Source organism: Uranotaenia lowii, chromosome 1, assembly GCF_029784155.1.
Source record: "Uranotaenia lowii strain MFRU-FL chromosome 1, ASM2978415v1, whole genome shotgun sequence".
In the NCBI taxonomy this organism is placed as follows: domain Eukaryota; kingdom Metazoa; phylum Arthropoda; class Insecta; order Diptera; family Culicidae; genus Uranotaenia; species Uranotaenia lowii.
In genome coordinates, this window is record NC_073691.1 from 1,250,115 (window position 1) to 1,266,157 (window position 16,043).

A 16,043-nucleotide genomic window follows, 5' to 3' on the forward strand; every position below is an offset into this window, starting at 1 on the left:
TAGGAAAAGTCGGATGTTATTCGAACGTTTAAACACACAAAAAGTCTCCAGCCAAAAATGACAAAAATGACAAAAATGACAAAAATGACAAAAATGACAAAAATGACAAAAATGACAAAAATGACAAAAATGACAAAAATGACAAAAATGACAAAAATGACAAAAATGACAAAAATGACAAAAATGACAAAAATGACAAAAATGACAAAAATGACAAAAATGACAAAAATGACAAAAATGACAAAAATGACAAAAATGACAAAAATGACAAAAATGACAAAAATGACAAAAATGACAAAAATGACAAAAATGACAAAAATGACAAAAATGACAAAAATGACAAAAATGACAAAAATGACAAAAATGACAAAAATGACAAAAATGACAAAAATGACAAAAATGACAAAAATGACAAAAATGACAAAAATGACAAAAATGACAAAAATGACAAAAATGACAAAAATGACAAAAATGACAAAAATGACAAAAATGACAAAAATGACAAAAATGACAAAAATGACAAAAATGACAAAAAATGACAAAAATGACCAAAATGACAAAAATGACAAAAATGACAAAAAGGACAAAAATGACAAAAATGACAAAAATGACAAAAATGACAAAAATGACAAAAATGACAAAAATGACAAAAATGACAAAAATGACAAAAATGACAAAAATGACAAAAATGACAAAAATGACAAAAATGACAAAAATGACAAAAATGACAAAAATGACAAAAATGACAAAAATGACAAAAATGACAAAAATGACAAAAATGACAAAAATGACAAAAATGACAAAAATGACAAAAATGACAAAAATGACAAAAATGACAAAAATGACAAAAATGACAAAAATGACAAAAATGACAAAAATGACAAAAAATGACAAAAATGACAAAAATGACAAAAATGACAAAAATGACAAAAATGACAAAAATGACAAAAATGACAAAAATGACAAAAATGACAAAAATGACAAAAATGACAAAAATGACAAAAATGACAAAAATGACAAAAATGACAAAAATGACAAAAATGACAAAAATGACAAAAATGACAAAAATGACAAAAATGACAAAAATGACAAAAATGACAAAAATGACAAAAATGACAAAAATGACAAAAATGACAAAATGACAAAAATGACAAAAATGACAAAAATGACAAAAATGACAAAAATGACAAAAATGACAAAAATGACAAAAATGACAAAAATGACAAAAATGACAAAAATGACAAAAATGACAAAAAATGACAAAAATGACAAAAATGACAAAAATGACAAAAATGACAAAAATGACAAAAATGACAAAAATGACAAAAATGACAAAAATGACAAAAATGACAAAAATGACAAAAATGACAAAATGACAAAAATGACAAAAATGACAAAAATGACAAAAATGACAAAAATGACAAAAATGACAAAAATGACAAAAATGACAAAAATGACAAAAATGACAAAAAATGACAAAAATGACAAAAATGACAAAAATGACAAAAATGACAAAAATGACAAAAATGACAAAAATGACAAAATGACAAAAATGACAAAAATGACAAAAATGACAAAAATGACAAAAATGACAAAAATGACAAAAATGACAAAAATGACAAAAATGACAAAAATGACAAAAATGACAAAAATGACAAAAATGACAAAAATGACAAAAATGACAAAAATGACAAAAATGACAAAAATGACAAAAATGACAAAAATGACAAAAATGACAAAAATGACAAAAATGACAAAAATGACAAAAATGACAAAAATGACAAAAATGACAAAAATGACAAAAATGACAAAAATGACAAAAATGACAAAAATGACAAAAATGACAAAAATGACAAAAATGACAAAAATGACAAAAATGACAAAAATGACAAAAATGACAAAAATGACAAAAATGACAAAAATGACAAAAATGACAAAAATGACAAAAATGACAAAAATGACAAAAATGACAAAAATGACAAAAATGACATAAATGACATAAATGACATAAATGACAAAAATGACAAAAATGACAAAAATGACAAAAATGACAAAAATGACAAAAATGACAAAAATGACAAAAATGACAAAAATGACAAAAATGACAAAAATGACAAAAATGACAAAAATGACAAAAATGACAAAAATGACAAAAATGACAAAAATGACAAAAATGACAAAAATGACAAAAATGACAAAAATGACAAAAATGACAAAAATGACAAAAATGACAAAAATGACAAAAATGACAAAAATGACAAAAATGACAAAAATGACAAAAATGACAAAAATGACAAAAATGACAAAAATGACAAAAATGACAAAAATGACAAAAATGACAAAAATGACAAAAATGACAAAAATGACAAAAATGACAAAAATGACGAAAATGACAAAAATGACAAAAATGACGAAAATGACAAAAATGACAAAAATGACAAAAATGACAAAAATGACAAAAATGACAAAAATGACAAAAATGACAAAAATGACAAAAATGACAAAAATGACAAAAATGACAAAAATGACAAAAATGACAAAAATGACAAAAATGACAAAAATGACAAAAATGACAAAAATGACAAAAATGAGAAAAACGACAAAAATGACAAAAATGACAAAAATGACAAAAATGACAAAAATGACAAAAATGACAAAAATGACAAAAATGACAAAAATGACAAAAATGACAAAAATGACAAAAATGACAAAAATGACAAAAATGACAAAAATGACAAAAATGACAAAAATGACAAAAATTACAAAAATGACAAAAATGACAAAAATGACAAAAATGACAAAAATGACAAAAATGACAAAAATGACAAAAATGACAAAAATGACAAAAATGACAAAAATGACAAAAATGACAAAAATGACAAAAATGACAAAAATGACAAAAATGACAAAAATGACAAAAATGACAAAAATGACAAAAATGACAAAAATGACAACAATGACAAAAATGACAAAAATGACAAAAATGACAAAAATGACAAAAATGACAAAAATGACAAAAATGACAAAAATGACAAAAATGACAAAAATGACAAAAATGACAAAAATGACAAAAATGACAAAAATGACAAAAATGACAAAAATGACAAAAATGACAAAAATGACAAAAATGACAAAAATGACAAAAATGACAAAAATGACAAAAATGACAAAAATGACAAAAATGACAAAAATGACAAAAATGACAAAAATGACAAAAATGACAAAAATGACAAAAATGACAAAAATGACAAAAATGACAAAAATGACAAAAATGACAAAAATGACAAAAATGACAAAAATGACAAAAATGACATAAATGACAAAAATGACAAAAATGACAAAAATGACAAAAATGACAAAAATGACAAAAATGATAAAAATGACAAAAATGACAAAAATGACAAAAATGACAAAAATGACAAAAATGACAAAAATGACAAAAATGACAAAAATGACAAAAATGACAAAAATGACAAAAATGACAAAAATGACAAAAATGACAAAAATGACAAAAATGACAAAAATGACAAAAATGACAAAAACGACAAAAACGACAAAAATGACAAAAATGACAAAAATGACAAAAATGACAAAAATGACAAAAATGACAAAAATGACAAAAATGACAAAAATGACAAAAATGACAAAAATGACAAAAATGACAAAAATGACAAAAATGACAAAAATGACAAAAATGACAAAAATGACAAAAATGACAAAAATGACAAAAATGACAAAAATGACAAAAATGACAAAAATGACAAAAATGACAAAAATGACAAAAATGACAAAAATGACAAAAATGACAAAAATGACAAAAATGACAAAAATGACAAAAATGACAAAAATGACAAAAATGACAAAAATGACAAAAATGACAAAAATGACAAAAATGACAAAAATGACAAAAATGACAAAAATGACAAAAATGACAAAAATGACAAAAATGACAAAAATGACAAAAATGACAAAAATGACAAAAATGACAAAAATGACAAAAATGACAAAAATGACAAAAATGACAAAAATGACAAAAATGACAAAAATGACAAAAATGACAAAAATGACAAATATGACAAAAATGGCACTGCTGATAGAAAATGTAAAGATTGTTTTTGGTTCTTTTTGATGAAATATAATTCAAAAGTAACTAGACACAGAACAGTACCAAACGATTTCAATGTGCCTTAAAAAACGTAACATGTCCCAACTATACAAAAGCGCAGGGCGAAAAAAATTCCTGCTCCCGAAAAAGGATTGCTTAACAGATTAAATTAAAACATTTGAAATACGACGACAACGGCAATTTGAAACGATTCATCTCGACGACAAGGGCCGGGCGAAAAAGTTTGAGCTCAGAAAAGAAATTTCCTGTGGTTTCGTGTACAGCTTCTGGTTACGGAAACGTAGAGAATTCACCTAACAGGGTCGCAGGAAAAACTTTAAAGAAAAATTAATCTGAGTTGAACCAACCATCATCTAACTCACTTACGCCATACATCTCCGCGAAACTATCTCTATGGGCAAATTGATTTTGTGTTGCTGTCGGAAAGGGAAAAGTAAAGCATAAGCGTTTTGCATCCTCGAAATAAGTGAAAAAATGTTCTTACCGTTCTGAAGGACCGTAGCTTGTAGGATGAAAAAGCTAACCCGGCTATCGGATAGTACAGTTGGATTAAATATAGCTTGATGAAAAGCTTTCATTGTAATGAAATGCCTGAAATGCTGCAAGAGTCGAAACGAATATTTCCTTCGCTCTTGCATTCGACCGTTATGTATAGGTACGCTTTTGCCCACTCAACGTAGGGTAAAACATTTAAATTTTAATTAATTTTACCGGCAGTAAAAAGCGAACCGATTCAAGAAAATTGTACTTCAAGGGAAGCTGTTCCATCAATCTGAAAGCCAACGTAGAGAAACAATTGTAAAGGAAGGCAGTCTATGTTCGGTGTTCTATAAATAACTATATTATGTTTTTGTTGATTCTATAAAGAATAAATTATATAGAATAATCAGAGTACAGTTGTGTTCCTTTTGCAAATTTTTTGGTTTATTCGGAAAGCTTCAATCGGGTTATTTAATATAATTTCAGGTAATTTAACCTACGGATACTTCGAAGATCCTAAGTTCTACTAAATACCCACTGGACCGAATGAATTTCTATCCAGCTTGTTTTTCTCCAGCGTACCCTGAGGAAACCACTTAAGTCCACTATTAATTATTGTATAGTAAAATGTTCTCTCCCCTCTTCTTCCAGTAACTATCAGCAGATCCAAACCTTGGCCAACAATGGTCACGAAATTGCGCTTGAAACCATCTCGCTCCAGATGGGACTGCAGGACAAGGGTTACGAGGAATGGGTCGGCGAAATGATCGGGATGCGATCGATCCTTAAGCACTTTTCCAACGTGAGTTCCAATGAAATCAACGGAATGCGAGCACCGTTCCTCAAGCCCGGTCGTAACACTCAGTACAAAGTGATCGAAGACTTCGGATTCATCTATGACAGTTCGATCAGTGTTCCGCCAAGCCCCATCCCAGTGTGGCCGTACACGCTGGACTACAAAATCCCCCACGAATGCAAGAGTGGAACTTGTCCAACCAAATCTTTCCCCGGCATTTGGGAAGTTCCGTTGAATGCTCATTTCGTCGAAAGCTACGAGGGAGGTCATTGTCCTTATATGGATCAATGCGTTCTGCATAACCACGATTCGGAGGATGTGTTCGCCTGGTTGCAGGAAGATTTCGAACGATACTATCTGCAGAACAAAGCCCCCTACATGATGCCCTTCCACACCAATTGGTTCCAGATTAAGGAACTGGAACAAGGACTGCTCAAATTCCTCGATTGGACTCAAACTTTGTAAGTATTTCGAATAAAATTATTTATTATTAAAATTATTAGTAAAATAAACTAAACTTACCCTAAACTTCCACAGGCCCGATGTTTGGTTCGTGACGGTAACGCAAGCTCTGACCTGGATCACGGACCCGAAAACGTTGAACCAACTCAACAACTATGAACCATGGAACTGCAAATCGAAGACCACCCAAACGCCTAAACCTTGCAACATTTCCAACAAGTGCGCACTGGCCTTCAAGGAACCGACCTCGAACATCAGCGACACCCGCTACATGGAAACGTGCTTCGAGTGCCCGGCAGTCTATCCATGGCTCGGCGATTCGCAAGGTTCCGGAATTCCCGGACGAGATAACTACATCGACCAGACTGAGGGAGGCGACAGCAAAAGTCCAGCCGATGATTCTGATAACTAAATCATCTCAGAACCAGCTTAAATCAGCAAACGATTTCAAAGCTAACGTTCTGAATTCGCTAGAAGAAATGCATGCTGATCAGCTCACCTAAAGTAAACTTCCTTAAATGTTGTGTTGTTAAAAGCACGGCTCTTAATTTGTTTAAAAGTCCTTTTTAAGTAAAAGTCATAAGAAAAATCCTTTCTTCAGTAGGGTTAAGAGACGAACAACGAAAAAAATACTCATATTTTGAGAGCGTGAGTTTTGTGTGGAAAACACAGATAGCCTGGGGGCATTTGTGAGAGAACCAAATTTTGTAAAACAAATATATAACATCTGACACAATGTCAAGTTAATTTTGCTCCGAAAACCTTACAGACTTAGGAACTGGAGGCCGTCACGTCTACGATAAGCCATTTCCGTCCCCAATAGATGGCTGTTGGCCTTTAATACTGTCCTTGAGGAATACTGGGTCGAGTAGCATTCTATCGCTGCTTGTGTCCCTCCACTTTAACACGCGTTTCGTATCTTTTCATTCAACCTTTCCACTGCTTAAAATCAAAATTGTTCAAAAAAATTTACATTACAATTTATAGTTCACAATCAATAAACACTAAGAATATAATTTTTTTTAGCAACTCTTTGTTCAAGGCTACTTTGATTTAAATCGCAAAAAGTTAAAAACATTAAGTGTTGATTTAATGTTGATTAAAAATTCAGAACCCTGAAAATTATTAACTCAAAATTCGAAATTCCAAAACCAAAATACAAAATTTAAAAAAAACACAATAGTAACTTTTTCTCGCCTTATCAAAATTTTTTGAACCGTGTACCTTCGAAAACCAAATTGCCCATTCTGGCAAATTTCCAAATTTTGTACTGATTTTACACTGAAAAAAAAAATTTTATGTTCAACAACTTTTTCCCCGTGTTCAACCACTTTTGATTTCGTTTCGCCTTGTCAAAATCTTTCGAACTGTGTATTGTAAATACCACCAGGAAACCAAGTTTAACATATATTTGCCCAGTCTCTCTTTCAATTTGAAAGTTCAAAATTCAAAATTTAACATTCAAACATCACATTGAAAACAAAAAATTATTAAAGGTTTATTCAAGATCGAATTCTTAATTGTAAACTCAATCTATCACTTCATAGTAGTTGACTCGTGCTGAATAGAAATTTAGTATGTGATGAAACTGCTTCTAAATAAAATTCTAGTCGCCTATTTTCTACATCTTTCATTTCTTTTTCTTCTACCTTTCTCTCTGCCTATAAAATTTCAAAATCTTAAAATGTTTTTAGTAAAAAGGACATCACTTTTTACCGATAAGGCCGATAAACTAACTAACAAACATAACTAACAGAGATTAAATTCTTCATATGATTGTATATAAATCCTTAATTTTGAATTCTAAATTCTTAGTTCTAAATTCGAAATCCTAAGTTCAAAGTTCTTAATTCTAAATTCTTATTTCTATATCTATATTTCAATTCTAAATTTTAAATTCTTAATTTATGAATTCTAAATTTAAAGTCTGAATTCGCAATTCTAAATTTTAGAATTTTTAGATTTAATTCAAAATTCTTAATTCTTAATCTCAATTCCTAGTTCTGAACTTTAGTTTCTAAATTCATAATTCCAATTTAAGAATTCGAAAATAAAATGTAAATCATGTAGTGTTGTTAACAGTTATTTTTAAATACCAGAAATCTTAAGTTCAGTAATTAACATTTTGAATCATTCAATCAGTTTGAAATTAGATATTTGAGTTAAAAATTAGAAGTACAATACTTTTAAGCGAAATAAAAAAGGAAAAACACATTAAGCCAAAAAAAACAAAATTTGTTTTATATGCATCTGGATTTGTCTAAATACGAATTTCTGTGTTCAAAATTCCATGTTCAAAATTTAAAATTTTAAAAATTTAAGGTTTCTAAAAAGAATAAACCAAATTTCGTACTCCGCATTTTAAAATTCAGATTTAAAAATTCGTATCATCATCAAAATTTAAATACAGAATTTGTATTTTGTATTTTCTATAAGTTCCTCAAATCACAATTAAAAAAGTTTAATTTAATTTATGAGTCTGAATTTTTTATTTCGTAATGTAAAAAAAATATAAAATTAAAATAAAACGAAACATAAGTCAACTATATTAATAATGTACACGTATAGAACTTTCAAAATCTATATATATAAAAATGAATTTCTGTCTGTCTGTCTGTCTGTCTGTCTTTCTGTCTGTCTGTCTGTCTGTCTGTTCCCTATAGACTCAGAAACTACTGAACCGATTTGCGTGAAACTTGGCAGGTGGGGGTATTGGAGGCAGGGGAAGGTTCCTATTATGGTTTGAGACCCCTCCCCCTAACAGGAAGGGGGGGAGGGGCCTCCCAAACAATAGTCAATTTTTTGCATAACTCGAGAACCAATCAAGCAAATGGTATCAAATTTGGCATGGGGGGGTATTTGGGGACGGGGAATATTTATATGAGTATTAGGTACCCCTCCCTCCTCTCTAGGAAGGGGGGAGGGGGGCTACCTTAGAATTTTTCATATAACTCGAAAACTACCCAAGTAACACCGATGGTTTCGTAAGACTCCTCAAGCCCCTTATGAAACCAAAGCTGGAACTAGTAGCGTACTATAAAACTTAAAATGTTACTTGGGTAATCAAGATATTGGAACCAAATTTGGCATGGATAGGTATTTTGATACGAAAAATATTTCAATGATTATTTGAGACCCCTCTCTTTTTCCAGTAGAAAGGGGGAGGGGCCCTCTTTCATATTTTTATACATAACTCAAAAACTAATGAAGCAAATGGAACCAAATTTGGCATGGGAGGGTATTTGGATACGACAAATATTACTATGATTATCTGGGCCCTTCCTCTTTCCAGTAGGGAGATATAAAGGGGGGAGGGGGCCTCTTTTATAATTTTTACATAACTCAATAACTAATTAAGCAAATGGAACGAAATTTGGCATGGGCGGGTATTTGGGAACGTGACATATTCTTATGATTATTTAAGACCCCTTCCTTTTTCCAGCGGGAGAAAGGAAAGAGGGAGGGAAGTTTCATACAGTTATTACTGCATTTCTCAAGAACTAAGGCTATGATCATTTAGTATCCGGGCAGTTACAAACGTGTGTATTTTAAAAACTATTCATTTGATCGAAAAACTTTCTATGAATGAAATGAAAGTGTTAATATGACATTTAATGTAAAAATATAAAAAAAAAATTTATTAACGATTTCAAGAAATACTCTATTTTTTTCATAAATTCTCTTCATTATCTTTGCACACTTTTTTCAGTTATGTATTGATTTATTTTTTTTACCACAAAAGCAAGACCTTTGCAAAATCATGATATTCTTCACAAACTCACCTAGAAAAAGCAATTGGAATCGTGTTGGAACCTTTTCATGAGTACACATCTCGAAGAATTTGATTTCTGAAATCCGGTTTTAACATAAATTTGTATGTCCATCAGAACACATCTGTCATATTGCGTAAAAACCGGATGCACAGATTGCGATCTTTGGAACTTAGTTATTTACATGGTGTCTACTTGACAGGCAACACTTTTTGCCCGCACGGAAATGATTTTTTTTTGCATTATTTAAGGAGTCTGCATTCCCCAATAACCATAGACTTTTTACCATATTTAAGATCTAGGGTTCAACTACGATGCTTAGTTTGAACTTCGTGAGCATCCTTGAGTGGCTCCTCATACTTCTTAACCATTTGGTCCGAAAAAAAATCAGAAAAAATCAACAGTTCATGAGCTTTCAAGTCAACAATGAAGAATTTTCGAGGCGCAAAATGCGTAAAAGGAGCAAATTTGTGCAAAATTATTTTTACGATGTCTTTTTGCATCGTAAATATCTCAAACACACGTTAACTTAAAAATCTATCAAAAATAGGCAATATGGTCCTTTTCATAACCAACAAAACGCTACTAAAGTTTTGCAAATCCGAGCTCAATTAACGTAGATATTACCGAAATAAAGTGCCCGGATACTAAATGATCATAGCCTTACAACAGCAAATGGAGCCAAATTTGGCATGGAACGATATTTGGGTACGAGAAATTCTTCTATGAATATTTGGTATCCCTCACTCCTTCAAAGAGGTGGATGAAAATGGGGAGTAGAGGTCTCCCTTACAATTTTCAGTATAACTAGAGAGTTGATCGATCAAATTGAACCATATTTGGCATGTGAGGATATTTGGATACGAGAAATGTTTCTATTATAAATTGAGGCCCCATCTTTTTTAGCGGAAAGATATAAAGGAGGAAAGGGGGGCTTCCATACAATGTTTTTGCATAACTCGAGAATTAATCGAGCAAATGAAACCAAATTTGACATCAAAAAGCATTTGAGTACGAAAAATACTTTTTCTATGTGAAACAATTCCTTTCTTGCAATAGGATGATAGAATTAGGAATATAGGAGGGGAAGAGGAGGCTTACATTAAACTTTTTTTTTACAAAATCCGAGAAATGGACAAAACTTAACAATCTTAACATGAAAATCATTTTGGTATGATTCTATGATTATATGACACACTTTCAGTGAGTAGGTACAAAGGAGGAGGGAGGTGATCCCAATACAATTTTATTAGCATAAGTTCTAAACGAATAAGTTCTAACGAAGCCAATAAATGGACACAAATATGACATGGAAAAGTACTTGGTTACGAGATATGTTTCTACGATTGTTTTAGACCCTTACGCTTTACAGTGTAGAGATGGGAAGAATCCATATGATGGGAAGATGGGAAGGCTTCATATACATTTCGTTGTAAAGCTTAAAAACTTATCAACCAATCAATGGAACTATATTTGATATAAGAGGATTTCCGGGAACGAAAAAAATGGGTATGATTATTAAAGATCACGACCTCCATTTAGCAGGAGGTGAAAGAAAGAACAGGGGAGGGGGCTCTCTTATCAGTGTTTAGCAAAAATCTAGAACATATCAAGCAAAAACAACCATATTTTATAAGTTAGATTGTTTGCGTACGATTAATTTGGGCCCTCCCAGCTCAGGGTGAAGTTTAAAGAAACAGATTAAAATTATCAGATCTTTAACACAGATTTATAGCTCAAGATTCAAAAAATTAGTTTCAGTCATCTTTGTACTGCAATTCAAAACTCCAGCTGCAGCTCTCATTTTATAGCGGTTGCTTTAGAATTATGTTATAATTTGATTTAAAATAATGCCAACAAAACAATAAAAAATTGAATAATTTCTGAAAATACTATTTGTTTTTGAAAGGTGTAGCAAAGCACACCGGGTCAGCTAGTCTATATATAAATATAAAAATGAATTTCTGCCTGTCTGTCTGTCTGTCTGTCTGTTCCCTATAGACTCGGAAACTACTGAACCGATTTGCGTGAAACTTGGCAGGTGGGGGTATTGGAGGCAGGGCAAGGTTCCTATTATGGTTTGAGACCCCCCCTCTTTCAATAAGGGAGGGAGGGGCCTCCCAAACAAAAGACAATTTTTTGCATAACTCGAGCCCCCATCAAGCAAATGGTATCCAAATTGGCATGGGGTGGTATTTGGGTACGAGGAATATTTCTATGAATATTAGGTACCCCTCCCTCCTCTCAGTGTGGTGATAGGAAGTGGGGAGGGGGGCTACCTAACAATTTTTCGTATAACTCGAAAACTAATCAAGATATTGGAACCAAATTTGGCACGGGAAGGTATTTGGATACGAAAAATATTTCATTGATAATTTGAGACCCCCCCCTCTTTCATATTTTTTTCATAACTCAAAAACTAATAAAGCAAATGGAATTATATTTGGCATGGGAGGGTAATTGGATACGAAAAATATTTCTATGATTATTTGAGACCCATCTCTCTTTCCAGTAAGGAGAAATAAAGGGGGGAGGGGCCTCTTTTATAATTTTTTACACAACTCAAAAACTATTTAAGCAAATCAAACCAAATTTGGCATGGGCGGGTATTTGGGAACGTGACATGTTCTAATGATTGTTTGAGACCCCTTCTTTCTTCCAGCGGGGAGAAAGGAAAGAGGGAGGGGAGTTTCATACAATTTTTAAAGCATAACTCAAAAACTACAACAGCAAATGGAACCAAGTTTGGCATGGAACGATATTTGGGTACGAGAAATGCTTCTTTGAATATTTGGTATCCCTCACTCCTTCAAAGAGGTGGATGAAAAGGGGGAGGAAAGTTCTCCCTTACAATTTTCAGTATAACTGGAGAGTTGATCGAGAAAATTGAACCTTATTCAGCATATGAGGGTATTTGGATACGAGAAATGTTTGTATCATAAGTTGAAGCCCCCCACCTTTTTTCAGCGGAAAGGTATAAAGAGGGATATATTTTGTTTTTGCAAAACTCGAGAATTAATCGAGCAAATGACACCAAGTTTGGCATCGAAAAGTATTTGAGTATGAAAAATATTTTTTCTTTGTGAAACAATTCCTTTCTTGCAGTAGGATGATAAAATTGGGAATATAGGAAGGGAAGAGGAGGCTTACATCAAACTTTTTTTTACAAAATCCGAGAAATGCACAAAACTTAACATGGAAAATCATTTGGGTATGATTCTATGATTATCTGACACACCATTCTCCTTTCAGTGAGTAGGTACATAGGAGAAGGGAGGTGGGCCCAATACAATAGTGTTAGCATAAGTTCTCAATTTATGCTAACGAAGCCAACAAATGGAAACAAATATGGCATGGAAAAGTACTTGGCTACGAGATATGTGTAGGGAACGAGGGCAACATAGGAAGGAATAATAGAAAGAGAGGGAATACTTTTGTAGAGAGAGAAAGAGAGGTTATAGAAGAGGAGAAATGAGTCAAGTTAAGAAATAAAGAGTCAGTCGTATGAATAGCTTTGACAAGGACAGACGGCAGCATAATTCATTTAAACAAAAAAAGATACAAAATGGCTATGCCACGACGGCCGGGACACGACAATATGTTTCTACGATTGTTATAGATCCTTACGCTTTACAGTGTAAAGAGGGGAAGAAAGGAGGAGGCTCCATATAAATTTTGTTGTAAAGCTTAAAAACTGATCACCCATGGAACTATATTTGATATAAGAGGATTTTTGGGAACGAAAAAATTAGGTATGATAATTAAAAACCACGACCTCCATTCAGCAGGAGGTGAAAGTAAGGACAGGGGAGGGGCTCTCTTATCACTTTTTCAGCATAAATCCAGAACATATCAAGAAAAAACAACCATATTTTATAAGTTAGATTGTGTACGATTAATTTGAGACTCTCCAGACAGATTCAAATTATCAGATCTTAAACATAAATTTATAGCGCAAGATTTAGAATATTCGTTTAAGTTATCTTTGTGTTGCAATTAGAAACTCCAGCTGCAGCTCTCATTTTATAGCGGTTGCTTATGAATTATGTGATAACTGGATTTAAAATAATGCCAATAAAACAATAAAAATTTGAATAATTTTTGAAAATATCATTTGATTTTGAAAGGTGTAGCAAAGCACACCGGGTCAGCTAGTTATAAATAAATAAATCAAGTCGTGAATCGTGACGTATCACAAACGACTTGACCGTGTATTCGTTTTTCTCGAAAGAAGCGGTTTCAGTTTCCAAGCGTTCCCTTATTGTCAAACCTCAAAGAAATTTCACAACATAAATGACGTGCACTTTGTGTTTCAGTCTGTGAAAAACAGTATGAATGACGATTCAATTTAGGACCTAATTTCGTCAAATTTCGTCGGAATTTCCGCACCAATCGATTCGTAGATTCGATATCGATCTGCGATGCAAAAGGTTCACAACTAGAACAATCTCTTAAAATGGTGTATGTAGCGAGAGGTAAGCTTGTGACGCTTCAAATAAAACGTCAATGGTGATGTCCTTGAGGGAATCAACCCGAATTCTAATTCCCTATTCCAGATGGAACCGTCCATCAATCGCCACCCTGGAGTCTCCAGCGGTTGTTGGGACTGATTACCGGGTTCTTCAACTTCATCGTCATGTTGTGAGTAATCCATGAAAGATTCAAGCCAAAACAAAAATCATTCATTTCTGTTTCGGTTCGATTGCAGCTTCCGGACGATGTTGGATTTGAATCCAAACAGTTCAACCGACACGGCATACAATGGCTCGGGCCGTGGTGGAGGTGGAGGTGGGGGTGGTGGTCCTCCTCCTCCTGGTGGACCCCGGCAAAGGCCGATCGGGAGAATGATGACCCTGCGGGATTGCACGATTCCCGGAGGCGGATGAGCTCGGTAAAGCGCTGACTCTGGAGCAATCCGGACAGGCGCCGCTTCCCTTCTACCATTAGGTGAACTTTGGTGAATCTAAAAGGTAATTCCTTTTCATATGACGAGTATTCCCTAAACCTACGCTAACACAGGCGGGTTTATTCCGAAGAAGATTCCCAATGTTGACCGTCTTAATACTATGAGGGGGATTTTATATTTTGCATTCTGCTTTTCTGAGGGTGAGCATTGTGCAAAATTTATCCTTTCTTATTTTGATAGCTAAAATTCTCATTTTTTAATCGGTGTACTAGTTTTTCAACATATTTCTGTAAACGAATAAAATACTATCCTTTAGGTGGATGATGATTTTATTTCTGAGAAAAATCATATGACGGGATTGACTTTATCCAGTGGTTTTCTTCGACGTTACAAATAGCATTATAGTAAGGACTCAAACCATGCTCACATTCAGCCCCCGGCGATCCTTTTCGATACACTGGTTGACTGAATATATTGGTGATAGAGTAGTTACAAGCGTAAAGAACAACTTTCAACGTAAATCCAGACACCTTCCGGGGATATATCACAATGCCGCAGCCGATTTTTGTAGTTCTATCGCTCATCATTTGCGTAAAATGTCCGATAGTTGCGCTGTAAAAAAAACAATCAAAATCATTGAACAAAGTCTATCGATGGCTATGAACATAATACTTGGGGGGATTTTCAAATTGGTCCATCACTGCCTGGCTAGCGTCCTTGTACTCGTCGAACCACAGGGTGGTCAATTTTTCCAGAATGTCGAATATGTTCTCCTCAACAGGATAGAATCCGATGGCCAGGTTCTGTCCCGCCTGACGATACTCGTCCGTATTGCGACACTCATCGTGGTTAAACTTGCAGCTCTTGGTGTTGAGTTCCGCTAGCTGGGCTAGCTCGTCGCTCCATTCCTGATGGATAAAGATAAATCAAATAGCAATTATCAACCTCAACTGCAATTCTCAGTTCAGAAAACTTCGAAATATCTCTCCGAATTCCCAAACCACAATTTTCCAAGTTGAGTTTGTGAAGTGCTCTAGGCAACCAAATTCTACCTGTGGCACAAAAAAACAAAACCCCATGGATCTTATTTCGACCTCTTATCAAACTACAAAATTTAATAAAATGTGGTTAAGTTTGAACTTTTTGCTTCCGTGGAACTTCTACGCACCTCCGATGGCGCAGATTTCAATTTAAGTCGCCTGCTTTGGAAATTTACCTCTAGGAACGGATGGAAAAAGAAAAATTTCAGTTGTTTGAAATTGATAAGCACGTGTCCTTAAAAATCGCGCACGGTGCAATGATAGTGTATTTCACTCTCATTCGAAAGTCAATGGTTTAAATTCCCAAGCAAGCCACAGTCAAAAAAGGGTTCAACTGTTAAGTTGTCCTGCGAAGATCAGAAGAAATACGCTGCAAACACTTACCACCGATGGCATCCGCAGGGCTCCCTCAAAACCAGCTAGCGATCCATTGGCCAATCGATTCCTGGCATCATTGTGCAGA

General features: G+C 33.3%; 3 protein-coding genes across 3 annotated transcripts in view; 2 read left to right on the forward strand and 1 right to left on the reverse strand.

Moving 5' to 3' along the window:
* Positions 1–6,600, forward strand: part of LOC129739835 (chitin deacetylase 1) — a 25,709-nt gene extending 19,109 nt beyond the window's left edge. Inside the window, exons 6-7 of the mRNA XM_055731363.1 lie at positions 5,258–5,863; positions 5,940–6,600. Coding sequence (XP_055587338.1) covers positions 5,258–5,863; positions 5,940–6,276 — 943 coding nt within the window. The 3' untranslated portion in view covers positions 6,277–6,600. The remainder of the gene's footprint in view (positions 1–5,257; positions 5,864–5,939) is intronic.
* Positions 6,601–13,909: 7,309 nt separating this feature from the next.
* On the forward strand, positions 13,910–14,855 carry LOC129740323 (glycine-rich selenoprotein-like). The gene is made up of 3 exons (XM_055731967.1): positions 13,910–14,109; positions 14,191–14,275; positions 14,343–14,855. The coding sequence occupies exons 1-3, from the start codon at positions 14,091–14,093 to the stop codon at positions 14,518–14,520; spliced, it is 282 nt and encodes a 93-aa protein (XP_055587942.1). The 5' UTR covers positions 13,910–14,090; the 3' UTR covers positions 14,521–14,855.
* LOC129740322 (antigen 5 like allergen Cul n 1-like) lies at positions 14,838–16,037 on the reverse strand. The gene is made up of 3 exons (XM_055731966.1): positions 15,965–16,037; positions 15,213–15,448; positions 14,838–15,152 (listed from the first exon to the last, which is right to left on the reverse strand). Exons 1-3 carry the CDS (start codon positions 15,974–15,976, stop codon positions 14,870–14,872), a joined length of 531 nt encoding a protein of 176 aa, XP_055587941.1. The 5' UTR covers positions 15,977–16,037; the 3' UTR covers positions 14,838–14,869.
* Positions 16,038–16,043: the final 6 nt, after the last annotated feature.

Coding starts and splice junctions, on each gene's coding strand:
- LOC129740323 (XM_055731967.1), top strand. Junction 14,276..14,342: donor TTCAACTTCATCGTCATGTT/GTGAGTAATCCA, acceptor GTTCGATTGCAG/CTTCCGGACGATGTTGGATT.
- LOC129740322 (XM_055731966.1), bottom strand. Junction 15,153..15,212: donor CAATTTGAAAATCCCCCCAA/GTATTATGTTCA, acceptor TTTTTTTTACAG/CGCAACTATCGGACATTTTA.